Source organism: Anopheles gambiae, chromosome 2, assembly GCF_943734735.2.
Source record: "Anopheles gambiae chromosome 2, idAnoGambNW_F1_1, whole genome shotgun sequence".
NCBI lineage: Eukaryota > Metazoa > Arthropoda > Insecta > Diptera > Culicidae > Anopheles > Anopheles gambiae.
The window spans coordinates 77,456,870-77,484,038 of record NC_064601.1 but is presented as its reverse complement, the minus strand read 5'-3'; the positions used below and the strand labels follow the sequence as shown (position 1 = coordinate 77,484,038).

Below are 27,169 nucleotides of genomic sequence, written 5' to 3'. Positions count from 1 at the left end.
AAACAACTGTTGAAGCCTTGACGTCTCAAGTCCTCATCCAGTCTCTGATTCCATGACCTTGCCGCCTGCTTCAGTCCGTAAAGTCCCTTGTTTAATTTACAGACCTTTCCATCAGCATTCAGACCACATGGAACCCGCATATAAATCTCTTCTTCCAGCTTTGCATACAGGAATGCGGTTTTGATATCATACTGCTTCACCGCCAAGTTCTTCTTAGCTGCTACTGACATCAGACTACGAAAGGTCGTTTGCCTGACTACCGGCGCAAACACTTCATCGTAATCCTTCCCATACTGCTGGCTAAACCCTTGAGCAACTAATCGGGCTTTGTATCGGTACAACTTTCCATCTGCGTCGGTTTTGCGCTTATAAACCCATTTGCACCCAATCGCTTTACGTCCTGGAGGCAAATCTACTATCGTCCATGTGTCATTAGCTTCGATTGACTCGAGCTCTTCAGCCATAGCTTGCTTCCACTGATCCGCATCCCAGGAAGCCATTGCCTCTGCATAATTCTTCGGTTCCTCACTGCACAACTCTTGTTGAAAAGCAGCAACCCCTTCCGGTTCACCTTCTGTACTTTCATAATCATCACTGCTTTCGTCAGACGACACTGAACCAGGTGCGCTTGTATTGCCAACCACGAAATCTTTGAACCTTTCTGGAACCTTATGCTGACGTTTACTGCGTCTCAACACCTGAGGCTCTACTTCACTTATGCTGGTAGATGCAGTATTCGTGTTGATATGTGATGGTATATCTCCCGCCGTGCTGTCGCTTATATGCTCCAAATCATTTTCATCATTTTGGCTGCTTCCCTGTACTTCACTTAAATCAAGCAACACTGTGCTATCTATCTCGGGAATCTGCGCATTTGTATCACCACCTTCATTGATGAAAATGACATCGCGACTTTTCATCATGCACCTTGCAGCAGGATCGTACAACCGATACCCCTTGGTGTCCTCTTCAAATCCAACGAGCACACACTCTTTTGATTTAGGATCCCATTTCTGTCGCTTCACCTTGGGAATCTGTACCATCGTTTTCGTACCAAACACCCGGACATGTGCAATATCCGGTTTCTTGCCGCTCCACACCTCTTCTGGTGACAAATTATGGCTATTGGTCAGCGATCTATTTATCAGATATACAGCTGTCTGCACAGCTTCTGCCCAGAATGTTTTCGGCAACTTCGCTTCGTACAGCATACAACGCGCCTTTTCCACAATTGTTCGGTTTGCACGTTCTGCCATGCCATTCTGTTCCGGCGTGTACTCATTTGTTGTCTGATGCCGTATGCCATGCTTCTGTAAATATTTTTGAAATATTGCATTGATGTATTCTTTGCCATTGTCCGTTCGAAGCACTTTCATTCTTCTCTCACTCTGACGTTCTGCCTTCACATGGAAATCTTTGAAGCATTCTAGCACTTCATCAGCTGACTTGCTTTTCAAAAAGTACACCCACACTCGTCGCGACATATCATCAATAAAAGTTATATAATAACGATTACCTCCCAATGATGACACTTCCATGGGACCAGAAATATCCGAGTGTATTACTTCCAGCAATCCATCAGCTCTCGTTCCACTCTTACTAAAAGGCAACCGCGTCTGCTTTCCCATCGGACAAATCCGACAATCACCAATCGAATCTTTTCCGTTCATTCGCATACCATTCACGACACCATTGGCCATCTTTCTCAGGTTGCTTGCATTCATATGGCCCAACCGCTTATGCCATATTTCCATCGAATGATCTGAGCATGCCAGTACCTTATTTCGTTCACACGATTTCCGTTCGATTATCTTGAACAAATCGTTCTCCATCACACCAGTCGCAATAACAATGCCATCACAATTCATTATTCGGCATCCTTCGTTATCAAACACGACTGTATTCCCCTTTTGCACTATTCGTGACACCGACAGCAAATTCATCGAAAGATTGGGAATATAGTGAACATCGTGAACCGGTAGAATACCCCCTTGTCTACTCTTAGCCGGATAAAGTTTTGCAGTGCCACATGCTTTAACCTGCATGGTCCTATTATTCGCAGCCAGGACCGTTCCGCTTCTATCTTTCACGGCTTCCAAGAGTTTGAGGTTACGTGTCATATGCATCGTGGCACCAGAATCCACATACCAATCGCTCTCTGCACCTTCACCAACACTTAACAGAACCGCTCCAAACGCATTCGATCTTGCATTAGATTGATCATCGCATTGTCTAGCGATGTGGCCAAATTTATGACATTTCCAACATTTGGGGCCTTTGTGATCAAATCTTCTAGGCTGGTTCTTTACGCGTAGCTTGTGTGTATCACGTTTCACGACACATATTTTTTCATGCGTCGAATCTTCTTCCTCTTGCAACAGAATCGTTTTCACCGAATCGCCCGTTATAGCTGTGCCTGAATTCTTTAATGCCATTACCATCGGCTGATAACGTTCAGGCAACCCAGCAAGGAGAAGCGCACCAACAAATCGTTCTGCAATCGTGAAACCGATCGCGTTTAATTGGTGGCATGTAGAAATCATTTTGTTCGCATACTGTTCCATAGATCCACAGCTCTCCAAGTCGGTTCTAATTAGCTTGTAAAGCAGACCAACTTCTCGTGCTAAGCCCGTTTCTTCAAACGCGTCACACAGCTTCTTCCAAGCTTCTTGAGCCGTTCGTGTATCTTTCACATGATAATAATTATGCGGTTCTAACAGCAATATGATTCTACCTCTCGCTTTCTTATCCTTTACGGGATTCACGGCCTCTACTGTTCCGTCGGCTTTCACAATAGGCTCGACGGCGTCCCACAGGTCTTCGACTTCTAAAAACGTCTGCACAGCGAATTTCCATGTCGACCAGTTCTCTCGTCCTACCAGTCGTTCGATTCCGGTATTTTTCACGATTTCGGACATGTTTGTGGATCTGGGCCCATAACCTGTTAAATATTTGTCGATTCAAAGAGGATTCTTACGCACGTGTTGTCTGGTTGAAGGTTTTAGCAAAAGAGAGCGAGGTTTATTCAACATCTGACGTTCTTGCTTATTCGACGTCCCGCTTAGCCTTTGTCGTCGTTTACATATGTGCGGATCGACTTCTTGCGCGTTGCTTTTATTCAACAGAATATCAATCGGCTGAAAGTGAAATCGTTTTCTTGTTTGCTCCATATTTTTAATTTGCTCTGGTTCATTGCATTGAGGAATGCTTTTATGTATGTCCATAACACTATTGACAAAGTGTTCATTAAACAACCGGGAAATTTCTGATTCATCTTCGATTATCTTGTCATTAAATTGCACCCTACCTGTTTCATTGGAACCTGTTAGCAACCAACTTTTTAACAACTTCCACAATTGTTTGCTATCATTTTATGATTCATTTATTTTTCGCTCAAAATAATTTCTTTTCGTCATTCTGAGCTCACGTAGGTAGCAATTTCTACTGGTTTTATAAGATAACCAGTCTAACTCTGAATTGGTTTTTAAAAATGTGAAGTAGCGTTTGTCCAAGCGCTGCTTTTTACATTGTTAATCCCCGGTGTACCACTTTTGATAATTGTTATTATTTACTACAGCAACATCAATGAGTTGAGCTATACTATTTTTTATTACTTGTTCTAGCCGGTGTGCTTTATCATGCAAACATAAATTTGTGATTGGTAGATTAACATTTACAGATGAACATATTTTGTCTTTACTGTATCTTTTCCAACTTTTAAATGTTTTTTTTATTGTTTAATGAAACGTTGCATTTTTGTAAAGTTAGAACAATTGTTTCATGGTCTGCTATTTTCAATGTAGGATCAGTCTTCGCTATGAATGAGTTATGATTGCAGTATACATGATCTATTAGAGATTTACTTCGCTGAGTTATTCGAGTTTCCTCAGTAATAATCTGATTCATGTTCAAAGATTCCATTAGCTGTCTCAGTGGTTTAGATTCTGCGGAGTTCAACCAATTGATGTTAAAATCTCCTATTAGAATGTTGTCTTCTCCAAGATCAAGAAATTTATCAAACCACCATTCGAGTAAATTAACAAAATGGGCATTGCTAGAACTTGGTGAATGGTACACTAGACTAAATATGAATGATTTCTTACTTATTGTCGCTGAAATTGATAAAAACCAGTTTCCATCGCGAGCTTCATTAATTAAAATTTTGTAAGTTATCGACTCTTTTATAAATATAGTCACACCTCCAGTATGTCGAGAATTGGATAAGCATGAAATTGCCGTGAATCCAGGAATTCCAAACTGTTCGAAAGCTTCAGCTTCCACAATGTGTGTTTCGGTTATAAACACTAACCAAGGTTGAATTGTTTGTACAATATGATTCAACATTATGTGACTAGACGACAATCCAGCCACATTCATGTATAAATCTATTCATGTATAAATATCACCCGCATACAATAAGCAAACATTGATTTGGAAGCGCAAATACAACATCATTAATAAATAGGATGAACAATACTGGGCCAATTTTACTTCTCTTACTTTACTTTACACCGGACGATCTGACGAACACGTTGGACAAGCACTTATTGATTTTAACACAGTATGATCTTTGGTTTAAATATGATTTTAACCATATGACTAGATTATTATGAAAGCCAAGCCGGTTCAGTTTCGCAAGGAGTATGTCTTATTAAGTTGCTATGCAGAATTATTCGTGATTAACGGGAACAGTTGCATAAGTTGCATGAATGCAGCATGGTGTTTCGGACGGAATTAGGCCTTTGTCAGTCTTTTGAGGTCACATTAAAGGTAATAGTTCTTATACGAAAATAGCTTATCTAAGAAAGTAAAGTCGTTATGTGCAATACCTAGAATTTAAATCTATTATCAGATGTTATGTTATTAGTGATGGTTTATTAAACAAGGTATGATAAAGGATTGTTTTGGGTATGTTTTGTAATACTGATTTTATAGTAAAGAATGGCTTTATGGAACATCGTATTAGTTTTTTATATAAAAGATTCTCCCAGATAACACTTACAAAGTATGTCAATTATGGATACATCTGTTGATCGTCCTTTTTTTCAGAACATTTCAACATTTTACTCACACCAGCTCACTAGTACAAATACCGCCTATAAACCAATTATCATTTGTAAATTGTTGACGTATAGCTTAGGCACATACCATACGTGTCAGCTAACCTTTCATCTATTAACGTGTAAAGATATTTTGTAAAAACAATCGATTTACACAAATCGCCATAAATTCTGGCATCTGGCATTTCCCATCACCAACCGCGCGGTGCTGGTGAATGTGAAATATCCATCAAACCTGAGCATTGCGAGTCGTGCAGCACATATTTTGGCAAATAGCTGAATTGTCTGCTTCAGGAATGCATGAAATTGGTTCTAGCCACACCCTGAAAGCGGCACCCTCCCGATAAACCCGGTGAACCGTGAACCGTTGTAGCAGGGCGGCACCAACCTTCGTCAATTTGGCATTCTATTTAAGCTCCCTACGTACCCAGCTGAATGATTATTTATGAGGGATCGCTCTTAGGAGCAACCCCAGTAGATAAGCACACGCGCGTATAATATAGCTAAAATTAAGCTTTTCTAAAATTCAGCAGACACTTCTAAAACGCCCCTCTCGATCATATTTCGTTTGGTTGGAAACTTAAACCGATGAGGGTTTCAAAGTAAGCACTTAAAACGGTTCCATTTCATTACGAACGGTTCCATGCGCCGATAGGGTCGTCTGTGCCCTACACTGTGCTTTGATTTTTCCTGTTTTTACTGCAAATCTGTTTGCTTTTTGTGCCCTCGCTACTCTTTCTACTCGCTGCCGTTTTACTGCATCATTAAGCTTTGGCAGTCAATCCCGCACGGCAGCAATTAAGTCCTATAGGCAGCCAGTAAATCACGATTGATGCGTTTTATTTTGCTTCACCATTTTTCCATGCCCAACAAAAACATGGAGCAGCACTCCCCACTGGAACACACGATGACACAGTTTTGTTAGTAGTTTCTGCTGCAGGGCGGGAGCGAGGACGGAGTAGTAAAAATAGCAAACGGGCGAGGGACAGGACGGGGAGAATTTCAATATCCTCCCATCGTTAAATGCAAATGTCCCTTCGATTCCATAAAAAAGGCTGGCCAAGAAAGATAAACTCACGCCGGTCACAGGGTCGCTTGGCGCATTTTCACTTGCTTTCTCTCGCCGGCTGAACGTTGGAGTTTCGATTTTGATGTCATTTTTTTTGTTCAGCATCTTTTCAGCTGCAGTTAGTGTGTGTGTGTGGGGAGTTTTTGTTTGACCTTTCGATTTTTGTCATGGTGGATTTTTTCCGGGGGAGGGTCGAAATTGACTATCAAGCTTCCACCAACCATAAACGGGGTGTAATAAAGTTTTCAGATCCGTACCGTTTGCTTTGTGCTGTACTGTCCCTCTGCCGATAGGAGCAATAAACTTTTGGTTGATTTTTACTCTCCCAAGAGAGGGGTGACGATTTGCAGTAGCTAAATATGTAATGCTAGTTACGAAATGTGTCCGCTCTACCATATTATGCCTATGGACTGGTGCTTATGGCTCAATTAATCAAATCTAGTGTGCTTAATAAAGAGGGAAGTTTTGATGTATGTACAAAACCTTATGTACGTGTACCTTGTACTTATGTAAAAGTTATTGTTCTTGTGCACAGTGATTGTTTTTGTAGCTTTAAACTACAACTACGACAAGAGCTAGCTCAAAACGGATGCGAAACGTTAATTAAATTGCTTTGCATTTAAATTGGAAATTTCCACCATTTGATTAACTGCTTCTATTGTGGCGATAGTCGCACTGCAAAAACACCATTAGAACGTTGGCTTGCTTTCGAAGAACATTTCAAAGTGTGCTGGGAGTGTTTAACTGATCGTTTGACATTATTCATGCAGTGTCGACTGAAAATGTATTGAATATACGCGACAGGAATTTGCATTCGGAAGGATTCCAAATCCTTCGGAATGTTTTCAAAATTCAAACTTACTGACAGAACTCATGTTGCTATTATCCTTTTTCATATACATTAGCACTTTGCTTTAATTAATATCAATTAAACTCTGTTTATCTCATGTCATAAAGCATCAAAACATCATCAGTATGTATGATACACGCTTGGTATATCGTTTCCCTCACAGTACTTACGGAACTTGGTTCAGCTCGGTCTGTACAAACATGGTCTGGATTATTTCTAGCACATCCTGGCAACTTTCCCTCGACTAAATCCTCTCTTGCATCATCAAGCACAGACACACACACACACACACACCTAGTCATGTACTCTAGTCATTTGTCATAGCAATAACCGAGTACTGGGCAGCGCATCACATCCGATATGTGTGGTACGTTTTCGGCACGGAAAAGCACAACAGCATTAACTGTGCGATCTGTTCCTCCTCGTCACCGACCAGCCAAGCTAAACTGTTGGCCGTGAGATAAGGCACCGAGTCGGAGAAAACTATGAAACGCTCTTAGCATTTATGGAGCTCCATTCTCGGAAGCGTTCTCGGGGGTTCCGATGCGGACATCGGCGTCCTCTCGGCCAACAACCTCGAAGGACTCGCAAAAGCCGAGCATTCAATGCTATTTATTGTGAACTGTGTGTGCTGAATGTAGACGGAACGTCGCAGGGTGATAGTGGTGGGGGCTGTCGGAGTTCTTGGGGCCAAAATAAAATTCTCTTCCTCGATATTGTCCCGAAACCGGTTAGTGCTGGCTTGAGTCTGTACAGTAGGGGGTGAAGGATTTGGCCATTCCGAACGATGTCCTCGGTATGTCCTGGGAAGCCTCTATTAGATGGAAATAAATGGGCATCGGTGGCACCAGCAAAGCAAATACGAAGCAAACACTCGGTGGCGTCACTAAACACATAAAAGCGAGCGACAGACAACGGGTCGAACCACTTCCCAATCCCTGCATCACTCTGCTAGTCGCTGTGCTAGCCGGCCGGCTGCGCTTACGCGGCCTATGATCCGGCTTGCGGAGAGTTATGCGTGTATTATTCATCTGAAAACTTCAACCATTTCGTGTTAATGTTTTCACAACATTCCTAAAACTCATGCGCCCCGCTTGATGGATTGCGTCTTGATAGGGTGATATTATGGTGAGCTTGTGTGAGTGCGTGTGTGTGTGAGTTGAAATGGGAATTTTATCACAGTAGATTAAAAATCACTACGGATATGTTACTGAGCTCCGTTTCATTTGATGCAATGTGTGCTGGAATGGCAACTATGGTGTCCATTTTATGCCATGATTTATTTTAGATATAGTAAGCATTAATGTTAAACATGGTTTCCAAAACATACTGCTATGCACACCATGATGTGAAACGTTTTTAGCATAACGTATGACTAAAGCATCCTTTTCTGTTTATTTTTGTTGCTGTGCAGCTTTTTTTGTAGTGTCCGTAGAATATAACAATAGCCAACGGGCGAACGTTGGCGTGTATCTTTGGCGTGAAAAACACCAACGTTGTACAATATCCCTAGCTGATGGGACGATGGGGCGTTTTTGCTGACTCAGAGATGCGTAGGATTAGCTACCTGACCCTTTAAAGGAGAGATTTCACAATTGGGATCGATGGCATAGACGAAAGTAAAAAAACCAGCAAACTAGCGTCACATAATATTTGCTTGATCCTTCCAACCTTTTCTAATATATTGTATTAGAAAATTAATCAAATCTAAATCAATAAGGTCATCGTTGAGATGTGCAAACTTGACCTAAGGTGTTGTGGCCATTGCGACCGAACACATCATAGGACGTGGGTTTAAAACGAACGTGTATCGACCCAGTTTTCCCAGTTTCTATGGCTAAATGATCGAATAAGTCTGACAATTTAAATAAAGATGATCTTTCGATTTGTTCTTTGATAAGCTTTTAGCTGTATCTCGTAAAGAACACAGTTTAAAAGTTATGTAACTTAGCTATTAGGGAAACAATGTGAACAATTTCCGATTCAATTTTATACACTTTATCGTCTGTATAAATCACGCTGTATTCCTCTCGTAGCTTCAGCAATGTGGAATGCAAACACTCGATCGATTGATTTTCTATTCAAAACTGTTTGTGGTGACAAGAACCTACGTAGTGCTACACTATCAGCTAAAGATAGTATTATTATTAGTTTTTACACACAATGTATAAGCTCAGTAGTTTGAAGATTTCGCATAAAAAGTTATGCTTAAACTTGTGGTGTTACACGATACACGATATTCATCCTATCCAATAGTAATAATGATAAGATTTGGTTAAGGTAAAATGCAATACGTTGCATAGCCATCTAATTACGCATAGTTTACTTGAGGAGTGTTATTTGATTGGTATATTTTACTTATGAGAAGAATAGTAAATAAAACCATTCAAGATCCACTTATCACAAACATGTTATGTAATAAATTTTAAACTAATCTTATTATAAAATACACCACAGTTTAGCTGCAAATTGATTTATAACCTAAAATAATTCAATATGACATATGCAAATTAGCAACTATTTGACCTATATAGTATAAGAGCTATTATTTCCATGGCAGGGAAATATACTGTCAGAAAACAATAAATTTATTAGTAAAGACTCCTCGCAGAAGATTACAGTGGATTGCATCGGTGCAAATAACAAATCAAGGTTTTTGTGTGATACATCGAAATAGTGCTCTAAAATGTCTCTCATACTGTTTGTAAATTGCAATAATGTTTTTTTAATAACGTAGTATTTTTTTTATAATAAGTATTTTTAACCATCGAGCAGGATGAATCACTGTTTTCAGCACTGGAATTTATCTCAAGTGAGCATTCCACTGATAATCGTTTTCTCCGAACCGGGGCTAACAATGCTGATACCGAAACATATTTTCTACCAGCTAAATCTCAGCCGCATTCAATAAAACGCCCCCAATACCTCTGCATGAGAAACACACATTGCGTGGAGTACTTACCCGTATTAAGCTGAGGACAGCCCTGCAAAAAGTACAGCACAATAATCCACGTCCTAAACAGGCAATTCAAGTTGGTCGATATCCTCAATGGATAAACAGCGTTTATCATAATTTAGAATTTTTATGACGTGCGAGTACCGCCCAGCTGGGTGGGCAACGGAAAACAGCGGCGATGTTGTGTGTGTGAAACGAAAGCTTGAAGCTTCGGTTCGGTTCTCTTTGTTGTTGCGCAACAAAACCCTTTTTTTTCTTTACGTTAAGCCGGTCGGGCTCATCCCCGCACATGAAGCCATAGGAGAAGTGTTTCTGTTATTTTGGCGTTGCTTTGTTTGTTGTTTTCGCTGCCTGTAAACTGTAGCTGTACTTCTGGGCTTGACTACTCGCTCACCGGCGATGTGCAAATCCCAATCCTCATCAATTTGGCCGTTCTCATATCGGCATGACACTGGTTAGCTGGTGCGCAGAAATAAGAAGCTCGTGCATCTGTGCCCCGGCATCAATACCGCACGACGAAGCGTTTTTCGTTAATATCCTTGTAACGGCGGCAAGGACGTGTGAAGATTAAAAAACATGATTATGTGCTTTGGGATTTCTGTCCCCCTATGTTCTGGAAGCTGTCTGGTTGCGTAACGGCACCAGTCAGCACTGAAGACAGCGAATGAAGAACAAACGAAGCCGTATGTTTCACCCGTTCTGTGCCTTCAGTACACTTTGCGCTTCACTTTCTGAGAAGAGTCGAGGAACGCAACAAAAAATAACACACTTTTTCAACTTCACACATTCAGACACTCACACACATACACATATATACGTGGCTCCTGATGGTGGGCAGGGAATCAACACACTACAACACTTTACCACTCGCATCCACTTCACTCGCACTGTAACATCCTTGGAGATCGACAATCACTGGCAATGTCTCCACTGCCACTGTCAGCATTCCTTACGTTGGTCTCTGTGTGCGTGTGTATTATTAGTGGTGCTGGGCGTTGTATTATCATTTTAATTTCATATTTTTCGGCTCACTTTTTGTGCCATTTCTACGGCACCGTAGTGTGTATCCCTTTCACGCCACTGCACAAACACTCGTTCGCTCAGCGACCAACACCACAACCACCACCACAACACTTGCACGGTGCCCGGTCCTCTGTGGGAAAAGATAAGAGGATTATTTTCGCCTTTTATTATACAATTGATACTTGTGTTTCTCCGTCCATAATCTACCGAGTTACAATCACTTTTCGCTTTTTGAGTTGAGCAATCCGCTCCATCCTGGCTGGAGCTGCTAAGACGCAGCCGTAATGCTAAGGGGTTTGGACTGACAAAAAAAGCACACACACATACAAACACCCATAGAAAACTTTCTTTTCTGGAGCACTGGTTTGGGAAGAGAAAAAGAAAAGCAAAACAAGGGAAGGAAAAGGTGGTAGGAAGCACGTACTAGGATGAATCAGGGTTGGTTCTCGCCAACGTTCGGTAGGAAAGGATACGAAGGGACATTTTTGGAGTCGCTCATATAGAGGATCGTTCGTATCATTCCCTGCTTTTGGTTGCAGCGTTTTTGAGAGTGGCAAACGATCGATAGTGTGGGGCCAGCCGACCAGCAGGCAGCTATGTCTGGGGCAAATTATTTCATTCCCCATTTGCAGCCGTTTGGGAAGGGGAAATTTGGCAAGCTTTCTGCCTTCTGTGAGCAAGCAGCAGTAGACAACCAGCAGGATTAAACAACATGCAGACAAATTGGTATGGAGCGGACGCTGTTCAAATTCGTTACTCGGGTTTGACTTGAACATGGTGATAAAAACAACCAACGACGCCACCAACGGTGGATGCAGCATGTCACCTGTTTGCTTTGGCAGATCCTGTTAATGTGTCCGTGATGAGCTTAAAGTAAACTTATATGTACGGTTGGATTCCTTAAAAAAGTAGAACTGAACCGGTATGTTGGTGAATAGGGCAGCTGTTAAAATTAATCTAGCTTTTGTTCTATAAATAGCTGAATCACCGAAATAAATTTGCCATAAATCACTTCAAATGGTTGATTATTTCATTTTTGTATTTATTCCATTGGATAAAAGACAAAAGCTCCTTGTTGCCATACAAATGCTTAAGGGGAAAAAGATGTTTTTGTATTATACTTTTTGCATTTTTCAATCGCGTCTGGGTTCATTAGCTTCGTTCCCAGTCACTGGTGGAAAGTCCCAATCAATGGAGAAGCGCGTGGAAAGTGCATCTATAAAAAGAGCTTCTGAGAAGAGCGCATTGGCACAGTAGGCAAAAAAAGGTGCTGAAAATATCTGAAGCACGGACACAACCCCGCCATCCAGTTGGAAAAGGAAGGTTTGGGGAGACAAGTAAAGAGTTCGAAGGGGGAGCGAAAGCAAGGTATGCGACATTGTATTTGATGGAAATTGAAAGATGTGTTTTGCATCGTGCCGTTGACTGTTTAAATGTGAAGTCCTTCCTAGAACTGCGTATTTTGCATTCGGTGAAATGGTGACCAAAATGTAAGGAAATGTTACCCTTTTTTTAAGAACTTTTTACTGACAATCGTGCACCCGTGCCACTAGCAAATATGCTGACAAAGTATCGCATGAAAAAGAATGTTAAAGGAGTGTCATACTCGGCAAAAATCGCTTTAATTCCATACCATACGGTTGCAACGAATCGTGTGTTTCAGCCTTTGACCTGACTTTGCCTCTAACATTGTATTGCATAGTTGGAACAGACGCTCTCGCATTAACAAGGCACATAGCTAACAGGTAAAAAATGCGTTGCTTCATTCTAGCCTTTGTGTTTCATTCATTGCGTTGTCCGGAATACAAGCGATAAAAGGAAATGGAGGAGAATATGTTAGAATGTTGGGTATGCACTTTTTATACATTTTATGATATGCTGCCACATTTTGGTGCATAATGACAACATTTTAATCAAGCGCATTTCGTAAATGCACATTTCTTCCTAGAAACGTTGATGATCAATTGATATTTTCTATGAAAATATAGTGGAGCCTGCAGAAGACGTGTGATCGAATCGATTTTCCATTTTGTGTTTGCAAATTGTACAACATTCAAGGCAAGCACAAGGTTTTTGCGGGCACACCACTTACGCAGCGCATCGTTGGGTAGGCATGTTGGTACATCGAAGCAATAAAATCACCCAGCCGTATCATTTTCCCCTTAGCCGTTTTCCACTTTCATGCTCATCAAAACTAGTGAAGGTTGCTAAACCGCCCTCAGGAGTGTAATTTACGTTGATGTAGCTTTCAGCAATCGGGCTACAGACGAATCATTCTGTAGTAATTACGACCGTTCTTGGCTCTTGCAAATTACAAATCTGTGCATGTTATCTACAGTGAGCTCAAGAAGTAGTACAAAATGGTGAATTAAATGCATTTGATTCATTTGAAGAAAAAAATATATATCAGGTGAAGCCAATCATTTTCATTTTCATTTTAATTTCAATTTAAGTCGAAACGTTCCAAAACGATTTTAAGATTAACAAGAAAATAATTTTTCCATTTAAAAGGTTTTATTTTTTGTTATTTAGTTAAATTAAAAAAATATAATATATCGCCTTAATGTATGCAGTTAGGAATGACCTCTTTCCTTTTTTTCAAATTTTATATTTTTGGTGTTCGGTCTTATTCACGAAAAACTTCTCCTACGCAACATGCTTTTTATAATCACATTCTTTCTCTTCTGCAAAACTCACTAGCATTCTGAAGTGCTCCTGGTTCTTGGGGTTTACTTGATTGTACAAACAATTATCTTTTGATTCGGTTTACTGATTGAGCTATCGAATCGAATCGAGGATTTTGCAGTCATGAAATCGACCGATGATCATTTCTACTGATGATGCAGGCGTATGATAAGTTTTCTCGGCCCGCAACGAGCACAATTCAAATAAAAAATGTAGTAATTTACGAAGAAACAACTAGCTGCTTGATACTAACGAAGTTATCCCTTGTTAGCGGGGTGAATTCTGTTATTTTTGTCTCTTAACTACTATCTAGTGTATTTTTTTTCAAAATAAAATTTCTATTTTTCAAATAGTAAAATAACTTCCAAGTTCCCTTTTAGTGTAAAATATATTGCTTCAATGTTTAAACATGAATGTAAAATATTTATAAAATTAGGACTGTATCTAAGTACCATGTATAGTAAAACGATAAATATTCGAACATTTTAATGTTTTGTCAATGGGGCTTTCACGATATCAGCCAGCTGTTTTATAAAGAGTTTGACACTGGGCGGTTGAAATCATTTTAACACTCCATACAAAATCTCATGCTCATAAGGTAGCTCATGCAGGATTGATTTTTTGGGATAAATATTGTGTCAAGACAGGATAACATTTTTTAAAATTTTTTTTATTAGTTGGATTATTAGTTAAGTCATAACTTATTTCAAACAGAATAAAGAAAACAAAACTATTTTAAAATGCATCTTTGATTATACACAATTGCTGAAATCTAATATGACGCACCGTAACTATCACATGTATGCAACCTAGAAGATGAATACTGTTCCACTGACAGGCTGAAATTTCGGCTCGTTGGCTGGACAAAGAAAACGCCTGAATGATAGTTTTCAGTAAAAGCGATCAAACAGCTTTTCACATAATGTTGTTATACACTTGTTAAGAGATTTTTTTCTGCATCGCTCATAGTCATTCTGTCACAACAATTTTTTGAAAAAATATTAGCAGTAGAACATATAGCATAAAAATATAACATAAACCTTTTAAACCGGTTCACTATTCCGTATGCTGTCTTACTCATGATAAACCGTTAGATTATTAACTTGTGCTTACGCAACTAAAGCCAGTTCGAATAAACAGCGTTCAGTTATTGAATGCAGACTTTAAATGGAAACTTTTACTTCAATCGGAATGTACAATAATTTTATCGTTCTTCGATTATCCATTGTGCAACAATCCTACGCTTTCTATCTATGAATCCTACGCTTATGATTTTAGGAAGATCCTTTAAAAAGACGATTACTGTCTGCATTTTTAATAGAAAAGATGATAGATGCTCTTCTTTCGTTTGTTACGCAGTCAACTTTCAATGAAGCATTTTCACGATGTAGCTTGCTATCCATATTCAATTTTACATTTCAAGATTTCGAACCACTTCAATTCATTATCGAAATGCTACGTGCGATGCAATCAGCTGCTCATCAATAATATCGTTACAGTAGATGGGTTTGAAAGGACACTCACACCAACAGCAACAGCATTCCCGGATTGCTTCCCAGCAGACAAACGACGTTGCTAATCTACTGCATGCATGAACGAATTTTATCCCCTTCTCTTCTCCTCACTGACGGTCGATCCGAACCCCAAATGGAACATTCCACCGATCCGCCCAATGCGAATGGTTGGGATTTGTTTTGTAATAAAAGTGCCAGGATGTATTATAAAAGACATCAACCAGCTCGCGGAACAATCGGCCACTATAATAACCTTACGGAATAGAGAAAAAAACAACAACGACGACCCGAAGAATCGGTTGGAAACGAAACGGGAAAAGTAACTTAACTATCAATAAATCATCCATTGTGCTGTTGTGCCCGACTGCCCGACTGTGGAAAGCGGATATCCGACGGCTAGTAAATTTTCGCCGGATTTCCCCCCTGAATGGACGTGCATCGACCGGTGATGCGTAAAGTTTCGGGGCGTCGAGCGTGCTTGTTTTTAGAAGACCGCGCGACTTTGTTAAGTAATCTCTGCCACGGTTTCACTCCGGAACGGTCGTTTCTTTTCCTGTGTAGAACCAACACTCGTGTGAGTTTCGCTAAAGGATCCCGATCAGTTTGGGTTTCGTGTATCGGGTGTACCACCATTCTACCGCTGGGTTCACATTTAGCTGACCTTTCTAATTTTGATTAACCATATCTGGCTGTTGTACAACCAACCACCAAACTTGTGATCCTCAGTGGCTCGGAACGCGCGTGCTAGCTTGATTAGCCCGGAACAATCAAGCGTGCGGCGATATCTGTTACCACCGACCGTAGCGGTATCGATAACAGCAGGACACGTGTTGTAAAACACGCGGAAATAGCGCTCATGCCGAAACGAGCTTCAAGAATATAGTACATCGTGTGCTGTGATTTCGGCTAATGAAGCTAACTTTTACCACCGCACTGCCAACGTTCTGATCCGACGCAAAAGCTACGTACCGGAAGCGAACCGTTAACGAACCACCGAAAATCAATACCGGTGGTATGACGCTAAAGAGCCGGAAGGGATAAAGATTGAGGTACTAACACTAGTGTGGTCGTTTGTTAGCTCAGGTTGTACTTGCGCGTAAAAGTTAGAATAACTATAATTATATGCTAATGACTTTTCCTCTGCTGTCCAGGAGAAAGCCGGCACCGTATCGTGTAGGAGCACAGGCTCAAACAGTGCCGGAAGCTTTTATTTCCATTTGCACGCCGTAGCCCAAAGGCATGCCTATGATTCCATCAGACGTTGGTTAAAGCACATTACGTTTCGCGTGTGCGTTCCGCTGCTTCACTAATGCACCTCGCGGCAAAATCAACATTCAGCGGCACCTACAGTATTTGCTCATTTTGATGTGTGATATGCGTCATGCTGCGTTATGCACGGTAGGTTACTACATTTCCCTCCCATGATGGATGTCACGCGTCCCCAGCAGGACTCTTGCGGGTGTCGAGCTGGCTGATGAGTAGAGACCCGCATTTACATCCACAACCAACCAACACACGATACGTGATATTTAATGATCGACTGTTATAGTGTTCATTTATGTTTGCGCTATCAGTGCGTACTGCCCCGTACTGCGGTTGCTTCCTTAACCCCCCCCCCCCCCACCACCAAGAAAGGGCACAAATAATGCGAACAACAATGCGTGCCAGCATCATCATCCCATCCTAGCTCACACTGCAGAGATGGGGACGTTGCAGATAGGGGCCGCGAATGACACGGTAACACGTGTCCGGGAAGAAAAGGCGACTTGGGACGCGTGCACGTAAATTCCATTACATTGATATTCGACGGAGGGAGGAGGAAGTGGTACGAGTGGCCCTCGACTCGAATGCCCGTCCCCAACCCTCTTCGTGGGTAAGCGGAGAGTTGTGCTACAAACGGTGCAAGACAACTGGCGTCCAATAAAATTAACCATTTAATTTGTTCGCCCGCATACTGTCCGGATGTGTGTGTGTGTGTGTGTGTGTGTGTGTGTGTGTGTGTGTGTGTGTGTGTGTGTGTGTGTGTGTGTGTGTGTGTGGATTTGTGGGTGTATCTATACATCCTGCATGTCCCAATGTCCTTTCCTGCTGAGTGGTGGTCATGGTGGTTGGGAGTGTTTCGTTGGCGAAGTTAGAACTAGTAAATTGGTGCCAGTGACACAATTCTATTAGGACAAATTTAATTTACACACACGCATTCAGCGATTCTAGTTTGCTGGATAGTAGAACTAACCCTTGCGCACCATTGTGGTGACAGTGGAGATACATGTTTTTCATACTCTTATCAAAGCATGACAATAAAGCAAAATCCAATGCTTTATGAAAATGGATACTATCACGATAAAGAGAATACACTTGTAACATCAGTAATTAACATTTTCATTTATGGATTAAATCTAACTATTACAATTGCTATACACCTTCTCGGGACACAGTATCAGTATGTGAAAGCTTCTTAAAATTTAAATAGCGAAGAACATCCGCACTCAAGGGTTGCTTCCAATGCCGGCGGCCCAGTTGGTCGCAGTTTCTTCCTACACGACACGTTTCCTCGCCGGATTTGCAATTGCATTACGAACGCTTTGCGTGTGCGGAAGAGCGAAACCATGTCGTTGGGTTTTTTTCTTCTGTTCGCTCCCTTTTTGCTGCTCCGGCTGTCTACCATTGGTTAATGTCTGATGGGAAGCTTTCTAAAAGATAAGCAGGCTTATCGCCAAGTCGGATGAGTGGTAACACGATGGAGGCAATGCTGAAGTTGAAACGATTTCGGTGAAAGTTGAGGAGATTGTTAGCCGTAGATAATTGGTGTGGCAGCTTTTTTTTTGATCGCCTGCGTTGAGCTGCTTATAAAAATGTCTGCTCATGGTGTATTAAAGTGGATTAAAAAAGGCAAAAGCATTTTTAATGCGATGATAATATGTTTTATGTTATTTAAAAAATCACAGTAATTAGTACGCAACGGTTGCGTACGCATTAACAAAAGTACAACCACGTTTTACACCATTGCTGTATCGCTTCCCTATCCCGTACCTTAAAGCACACAGCTGTGTTTAAGCACTTTGTTGCGAAATAATGTTTGAACTGCACGAACAGTATCATACCCGTCCGTTTACACCACCGAGCAGTCGGGTTTCTTTTGCCGGGGCAATCAAGTCGGCAACAAGTACGACTTATTAAATTTTCATCTCCATCTGCCTGGCTCAAAGGTACCAGCCTCAGTCGCTAATCATCAAACACGGCTCGGTCGAGCCGCTCCAGGCGCTTCAGAGTGCCGCAAGTGGATGGGTCAACTCGTAAAAGTTAACGAGGGATTGGATCATTTGTTTAAGCACAAACCGACGGGTACGGCAGGCAAGTCACGTGCCAGGTGGTGCAAATGATCATGAATTCGAACGATCCTCTTTAGGAAGGTGCTTTGTAGCTCGTAGCGATAAATCCTTCCCTAACATACAGCGCACCTCCGTTGCACTTCATCCCTTCTTCACGGCAGTGTTTGCTTCAGGAGCATTTGAGATTGCGGGAGAGATAGGCGGGAAAGAAAATCGATAGTATGATTAGAGAAACTTAAACAATGTATGGGTGAAAGTTTTATCCGATCGTCGTTTTGCACATTATCTTGTGCGAGCTAAGCTGTATGCTCGAGTAAGCCAATCATGCCGAAACTCGCCGCTCCCAACTCGTGGGCTGACCTGAATAATTTTTAATGAGTCTGCAGATTTATAATTGATCGTCCATCATATGGGGTTGGGTGTTGCGAAACTGTTGCGTTACTTTTTGTCTGGGGGAAAAACAATACCATTTGAACAATTTTATCCCCTTTCACTCTCTTTATACATCGTCGTACTTTTTTTGCACTGCTGCACAGATTGTGCTTTCCCGATGTGCTTCCCCTGCTTGATTGTAGAGGATGCGCTGTAGGTTCAACATTGTTCGTTGCGAAAAAGTTTTCTTATAAATTTTGGTAACGACCTCTGGGAACACCAGCAAAAGTAGCAACTCACCGGCCCTTTATCGGCACATATTAATAAATCGGGTTTCTGTGCGTCTGTGCGTAGATACACATATTTGTGCTCTGTGATAGGATCGTAGTAAATTGATTCCTTTTATTGGGTACCATCAAACAATTTGGAAAAAAATGTATGTGTCGTTTGTCTGTCTGTCACATATTTTATTTGTTTTGTAGTTTGTTTTCATAATAGCAAAAGAAATTTACTATAGTTTGAAATGTATGAAATGTATAAACACAATCACAAAGTATACAGCGTACGGTTTACGGTGAAGTACGGTTTACTGCGCAGTGGAAGCAGCTCATACAAATAGCAGAATAAAAATATGTTATTAAGATTTATTTAAAATAGTTAAAATATTAAGATCTGCTTATTTTCTATTGTAGAAATATGTAATATTGGATTTTGGCGTGATGATTATTAAAATTAAATATAAGTATTCACATTTTGATAATTCAACGCTTTTCTTACGGTTTCCTTGTGCTGGTACAGTAAATTAGTTGTTCTATTTGTAAGTTATGAGAGAAATGTGAAGTATCATTCTTTTAAAAAATCATAAGATAAATCATAAATCACAAGAGAGTGAATTTATTTTGCTATTTATATGTTGTAAGACTTTTCAAAGACTAATTTTTCTCTAAAATTAGTTTCAAACAAAATCATGAGCGAAATCAAACCACAACCATTGTACATTGTCCGTACTCGCTAGTATAATTTCAATTTTCACTAGCGCATCTGGCGCAAATAATATGTATTTTGAGAACCAACACGAACATTCCATCGATGAACAAAAAAAGCTTCCATCAGCCGCCGTCAGATGCGCTAGTGAAGATCTAAATTACACTAGCGAGTACGGAAATGTACATCGGCCTTAACACAAGTATTTAACTATATATGTCATATATTATGTAACATCTAAAGTTGCGAAAAGTTCATCCAATGCTTCAAAAGTGACACTGTTAATGTCATAAAGTAATCTGACTGAAACAAAATCCATGTCAGCGTCACGTACTCAATCGTGATAATCAGAGGAGATGCTAAAACAGTTGGTGCGACCATCACATGTTTGGTGACATTTTTGTGACCAACTCTTGGCCAGTTACTTGGTCGCAACGTTTTTTTTTCGCGACACAGTGGCTTTGACCCATTCCAAGGCTTTGACAAGGCTTTGACCCATTCCAATTAAACAATCAAAATGCTTCCGTTCTGATCAACATAGCAGACAGAAAAAAATGAAACCGGAAAAGATACTACTTTCTTTCACCTTAATGTGATGAATTTGAAACATTCTTTAAGTTTTTTTTTCTAGCAATAAATGGGTTTAGAAGTCAAATTTTTGACATTTTCTAATAAAACAATATCTACTTTAAAGCAAAAATATTCGTGATATTCAAAGCTACAAAAAACAAGAATTTTCATCCTAATCTGGAAGCAGAGTGTGCACTGTTTGAATTCGGTATGTTGTTATTTTGTTGTTGGTAATGATTTAAATTTTAATAAATAAAAAAAATGCTGGTCATATCCATTTTTGTGGTTTTGATCGTTTATTACATGATCACTAGCGTTACTTTACTTTACATTATTATCATAAGCGTTACTTCCAAATATAGGAAAGCGGGACAACATGGACCTGTTAAAGATTTTGGTCTGTATCTTATTGGTTAAACCACTTTCCACTATAATTTTGACATCAATCGATACTTCAACGTCTAATTCATGAAAAACAATCATATGATGATGCATTAACAACAAACATATATGTTGAAAATGAATTTAAAAAATCAACGTCAAATGTCGTGAAAATGTATTGTGTGGGGTAAAATGGTCTTGCTATGGGGCAAAATGGTCTTACACAAAATGTCAAAACACATCAAAACAAAGGGTTTAAACTCTTGCATCGCGATAGAATTGTGAGACTAGAAATCTAAGTTAAGTATTCAAGTGTTTTGTTGAATAATTTATTTAAAATGATTGAATACTTCAATAATTTGTGTTGTCAGTATTTTTTCTTGTCGATATAGTTAATATACAGTACAGTTTTAGTTTAATTATGTGTTAAACTCTTGCGAAAGCTAATTTTCGAGACTGTGAAAATTACATCGTTTCTATCAAACATTTTATTTGCTAATTTAGTTATTTTGAAATCTTAGGTTATGAATCGTTCATGGTGGGCTTTAAACATTGGATTTGATGTTTTTCAATCATTACAAGTCATCATGACCGTGTTAGTTTGACAATAATGCAGGTGAGCATGTCGCCCCACCGAACCATTTTGCCCCAGGTTCCCCTACAGGGTTTCGAATCATATACAGGCGTTCCCTGAGTTACGACCCCCTCGAGTTACGACGATTTTGATTTTGACAGTTAAAAGTTGTCATTGACAAGAAATTGATGTATTTTTTTTGAATTTCTGGGCTGACAACCGTTTTACACACATTTCCAAAATTCCACAACTACCCGATCTTGAATATATGTATAGTGTACAAGCCGTACACTATACATTATACATTATACTATACATTGTACAAAATATAATTATTACATTATCGAACATAATTTTAAATAAAATACACGATATCATAGATTACAACTCTTCAACTTCGGTAATAAACTTTATATTCATAGATATTCGACATACGACTTTTTTGACTTACGCCTTGCTTTGGGACATTTTTTCGGTCCCAAACACAGTCGTATCTCGGGGGACACCTGTAAGTCAATAGTTCAATCACTTAGGGGAATGTTTCAAATCAGTAGGAGAATGTTTCAAGCACACTGTGAAAATTTGCAATCATATAGGAGAGTGTTGCAACTGACAAGGGGAATTTTGCAAACATACTGTGGAGCTGTCATCAGACTGTGGGTGCCGCTGCAAACATCTCAGCACTTCATTTATTTTACTTATTTATCATGTATAATTATGACTCCGTGACAGGATTTATTTAATTTATCATGTGTACAAATGAATGCCACACGAAAATAACTCAAAATGATACTTTTTGGAAAATATTATCGGTATCAATTCGAAGCTTTTATTTTATTTTTTTTACACCGGCACCCACAGTCTGATGAAAGCTCCACAGTATGCTTGCAAAATTCCCCTAGTCGGTTGCAACACTCTTCTAGATGATTGAAATTATTTACAGTATGCCTGCAACATACTCCACATCCCCAATTTGCAACATTCCTTTAAGTGAGTGTACTATTCCCTTACAGGGTTTACTAGCATAATAAACAACTGTCCACTTGTTTATAACAATAGTCGTTTTGAATAGACACCGCTGTTTACCACTTGCTCACACGTCAGATGGTGTAAGGTACTCTGTCCATTTCAATAACACAATTTTCGCCTTCGATAAGCAACTGTCAGATTCGGCACAGTTTGTTTTGTTTTGACAAATTTTGCAAAAACAAAACATTTTCAAACACGTTTCTTTTATTCAAGAAATATGCAGTATAAACCATACATTTCAATAAATCAAAACATTAATTTTGTTAATTATACAACAACCACAAGAAACCGTGCCGAATCCGACCGTTGTGCAATCGAAGGCGAAAATTGTGTTATTGAATTGGACAGAGTAGCTTACACCATCTGACGTGTGAGCAAGTGGTAGACAGCGGTGTCTATTCAAAACGACTATTGTTATAAACAAGTGGACAGTTTTTTATTGGACTGGTAAACCCTGTATATCATTCGAAACCCTGTATAAGAACCTACAACTATTTTAGAAATATGTCACAACTGACCCATCTGTAATAAAAATAAGCTCAATTTGACAAAACTCACATATAAAAACTCATCAAAAACTAACAAAAAACAACAAAAATGATACTGATGATTAATAACTAAATCACTCAATCAACCGAAGGAGGGAATCGCTACAAGAAATGATTAGGAGAACCGCAAAGTTTGGTAATAACTTCGCACAATGATTTGTTTTATGCTCAATGCCACAATCACACTTGTACTGAGCATAGAAAAAAGGGAATAAAGTTTCGATTGACAATATCAAACGAAATTATTGGCCTACACATACACACATACACATGCAACTCGCACGCCTAATGAAGGTTGAATTTATTCCAAAACCGTGCCCTTTGCAGAAGGGAATAAAAATTTCCTCGACAAATTGTGTTCCCAAGTTTACAGCAACGCTTTGTACGGCTCAAACAAAACGATAAAGAAAAGAAACAGCAACTGACATGCCGCGACTCAGTTTCTTGCAAACCTTGTTAGCAAAACTTTTATCCCTGCTTCAAACATTGTAACAAGTTACTCCGGCATAAAGAAAATCAGGATCCCACTTCCCCGGGGCACAACTCCTTTGTTTCCCCCATGGGGCCTTTTCTTCGTTGTAATGGCCGTGTTCCCGCGGGCCCTACACTTTGCCGCTGAAGTGGTCGTAAATTTCACTCACTTCCAAAAAAACTAAAAAAAAAGGAGAAAAGAAATCGAAGAGTAAAACTGCCACGATCAAAAGGATTGCGCCCCGATAGTCGGTCGCAGACTGGGCTGGGCCAAGAGTTGGAGAGCAATTGTGGGAAGAATAAATTATGATCGGTTTTTGTAAGGAATGCGTTGATCAATATCGCCCTTTTCCGTTTAATAATTACATCAGGAAGCGCGACTTCTTCCTGCCGTTGCGCGATTTCCATTCCACGAGAATGCGACCCGGCGGATTGTGTGTCATCGGGCTGGCGTGGTTTGCGGGAGGAATTTTGAGCCGCCTCTAAATCTAGCACCCCGAAAACCATCACACAGCAAACAGACGCTCTGGACCGGAAAGGCGCAAATTTAATTTCCTCTAATCAAATGAAGATAGATATTCGTCCTAAAAATGTGCGGGGAAGATTTTCCCCAAAAACCAAACTCCCGCATTGCCGAGGGAGAGTGGTGGTGGTGGTGATGGTGGGGGCAGTACCGGCGTCGGTACCGGCACCGGATACGTACCGTCGTCTCGTGCGGTAGCATAATTCCGGAGCAATATTTATTAACAATCAAGAAAATATTCACGCTCGCTCCCGCGCGGTACTTGAAAGCGGCGCGTCCATTAAGCAACCCAGCGAAGCATCCATCATGCAATCGCACACCGAGAGCAGGACGCTTACGCCTAACGCTGCTGCCGAAGGTATCGCACCAATGTGCAGAAGAATGTCGATATTAGGCGTCCGCGAATCTCCATCCAAATCTAGCCCTGCCAGGCCTGCAGGAGAAGCTCCCGGTCCCGGTCGGAAGAGGAAGAGGAATACCGCCGCTTCCGGTGGTAATGGTTCGTTACGGGTGACGCTGCTCCTCGGGCCGTCGCCCAAGTTTATTATGTATTCATAATGTAAATCAAGTAAAGGAGCACGAAAGCCTCCGGGGCAGCGAAGAAGCTTCACCATCCGGAGGCGGCATCGACCAACGGAAACAGAATAACTCAAAAGGATGATTATTGAATTTGCTGTTGCTTTCTTTGGTTGTCGCCAGGGTTTTTTCTTTTGCTTGTTTCGGTTTGCGTCTACCATTCACATCCATTGCATCCGGGACGGGAAAGATAAACAAAGGCGAAAAGGAAACACAAGAAAAACCTTACGATAGGGGATTTATGGATGTGCAAGAAATAAAAAAAAATGGATGAAAAGATTGACCTTTAAGCGGGTCAGTAACGAGCCATACAACGACAAGAGATCTCTTGAAGTGAATCTAGTTACAAAAGTTACGTTCACTGGCACTGGTCGGTCGGTCACTCGTATGGGACAGTGCCTTTCACTACCACTGCAATCACCCAGCAATGGTTCTAGGCGATAACATTTGATTTCGGAACTTAAACCACCTCAAGATGACTGCAGCACGCAACGAATCCATGAAAGCGTGAGGTGAAAAGCGACAAAACAAGTCTTGCTTCCTGTCACTTTGAATAAGTTAACTACTCAGTAACTACACTCTCTAGTCGAGCCGTCGCACATACAGCGAAAGTAACAAACCACTAAAACCACACCATACACACATCCGCACACACGAGCGCACAAAACTCCAAACAATCTAGAAGCGCAACCAACAGACTAACGATCACTGACGTTTATCTAGGGACGGTCCGCTCCAAGGATCGCCGGAAGTACGTCCTTCACTTTTATGTGTGCTAGCGTTTGTGTGTATATGTGTGTGTGTGTGTTTGGTTGGTATGGTTTGGGTCAAACTGAACGGTGCGGTTTGCTCCTACGCTGTCCATCAAGTGCATCAAATTGTCACCAAGGTCTGACCGCACCCACAACTACAGCGCCCAACGGCGCACTCTCACTCATGGCACAAGCGATGGCAAGCGTGAAATCCAATTTTCTCCAACTTTGTTCACACTGTACGAGTTTGACGAACTGTTGCAAACTTTCATCACTTCTTCACACTGCTGACACTCCGACTCACGCTTAGCACTCCTTTCGAAACGTTGGCTCATATTACTTCAGCATGAGCCCACGGAGCGCTCCCACTCCGCTGCCTGGAAATGGGTACGGCTTGAGTTGGCTAACTGGTCGGTGAATAGATCACTTCCTAAGCCGCTGGCCAACTTCTCCAGCATCTATTAAATTTCCACTTCAACACGCTTTGAGCCCTCCTTCACAAACAATCTTACACGCGCTCACACACACACACATATACAAACACATATACAAATACACAGAACTGAGTGTTGCACACGTGAAGAAAAGAGGCTTCATTACTCGCTGCTGGCCACTTTGCTGCCACATGCAGTGCCAAAAGCCCCAAAGAAAGCAAACCCACCAGTACACCAGCCCGGCAACGGCCCCGCAGATGTACATCTCGCGCGGACGAACGGGAACGGATGGCGATCATTTGAAACTCAAATTGGGTTGCTTTGGATATGTATTATTCATTCATTTCCCGCTACTTTCCCGTTTCGGTCGGCTGTTGGTCCGAATTGGTTGCCCGCTCCGGGGGAATGATGCTGAACCTTTACTCTTCACTGGTGGCCAATCGCGGTCAGGTTCAGTGGGGGAGGGTGGAGGTGTTTCTTTTTTGTTTGTCGGGTGCTGTTCATTATTTGTTACTTGAAACACAGAACTAAAACCATCGCATCGCATCCGTGCTGGATTTTTCTCATGTTTTTGTGCACCTTGTTCGCTGTACGTATTACGCGACCCACACAAGCGCGAGTTCTTCACTGCGGACTTTTGCTTCCGCAGCTGTGTCTTAGGGCAGAAAGCGGAACGAGGGAGACAACGAGCCACTGAAAGGGTAAAAGGACACCGGTGTTCAGGTTTTATAAGCTTCCTTTCCATGGTTTACCCTTACCCGGGCGCTGCACCATGGGTTGAGCACTTGCACGGTTTTGGTAAGTCACTTAGCCCTTTTATAGCGGTAACTTCATTTTCTTAACAACATTTCACACATTTATCATGCGGTAATGCGATGTTTTCGTTATTCGTATTCGTTATTCAAATTGAGTTGCCGTCCTGGAGGGTGGTCATCGTTTATTTCGCACATTGAAGTGGTTGACTAACGCGGGAAGGATGTTACTTTTCTTCCTTTTTGCTTTTAAATTTGACAAAAAAACACTTAGCCCACTACTTGCGATCTGCTAACAGAGCTACGAAAACAGTAGCAGAACACAAAACACAACAATTACCCGAACGACTATCCGAACCGTGTGACGTGTGAAGTCTGGTACACAGGGAGATGATGCACGTTCCGCGCCCAAACCTTTGACCAACGTAGCCGTCGTACGACAACTGATCTCTGCTTGCCACCGTGCAGCTGCTGGAAGCTGCCCAAAATTCTCCATCGCCTCGGCGTTGCTGTGAACTCGCGAGCAGGAAAGCAATATCATTCCCTCCCTATTGCGCATGTCCAGCTGTGTTCCCGAAAGGCTTCCAAAGCGTTTCGTTCGGCCTTGCGTCGGGCTTGCATTGAGGAACAGCCCTAACAACATCGCGAGCAGAACCTGTCGCATACGTCACGTTTGGTAAAATCACAACGGGAACGACCTTTCGGGGCGATAGAACC

The 27,169-nt window shown here is 41.0% G+C and overlaps 1 protein-coding gene across 2 annotated transcripts in view; it reads right to left on the bottom strand.

The window, feature by feature from the left end:
* The window catches only part of LOC1274136 (uncharacterized), a 66,126-nt gene extending 39,185 nt beyond the window's left edge, over nucleotides 1–26,941 (bottom strand). The window contains exons 1-2 of one of the 2 annotated variants that reach the window (XM_061644663.1): nucleotides 26,793–26,941; nucleotides 9,942–11,088 (exon numbers count right to left, since the gene is read on the bottom strand). In XM_061644663.1, coding sequence (XP_061500647.1) covers nucleotides 9,942–10,050 — 109 coding nt within the window. In that variant the 5' untranslated portion in view covers nucleotides 10,051–11,088; nucleotides 26,793–26,941. The remainder of the gene's footprint in view (nucleotides 1–9,941; nucleotides 11,089–26,792) is intronic. The other variant, XM_061644664.1, reaches the window with a different exon arrangement.
* Nucleotides 26,942–27,169: the final 228 nt, after the last annotated feature.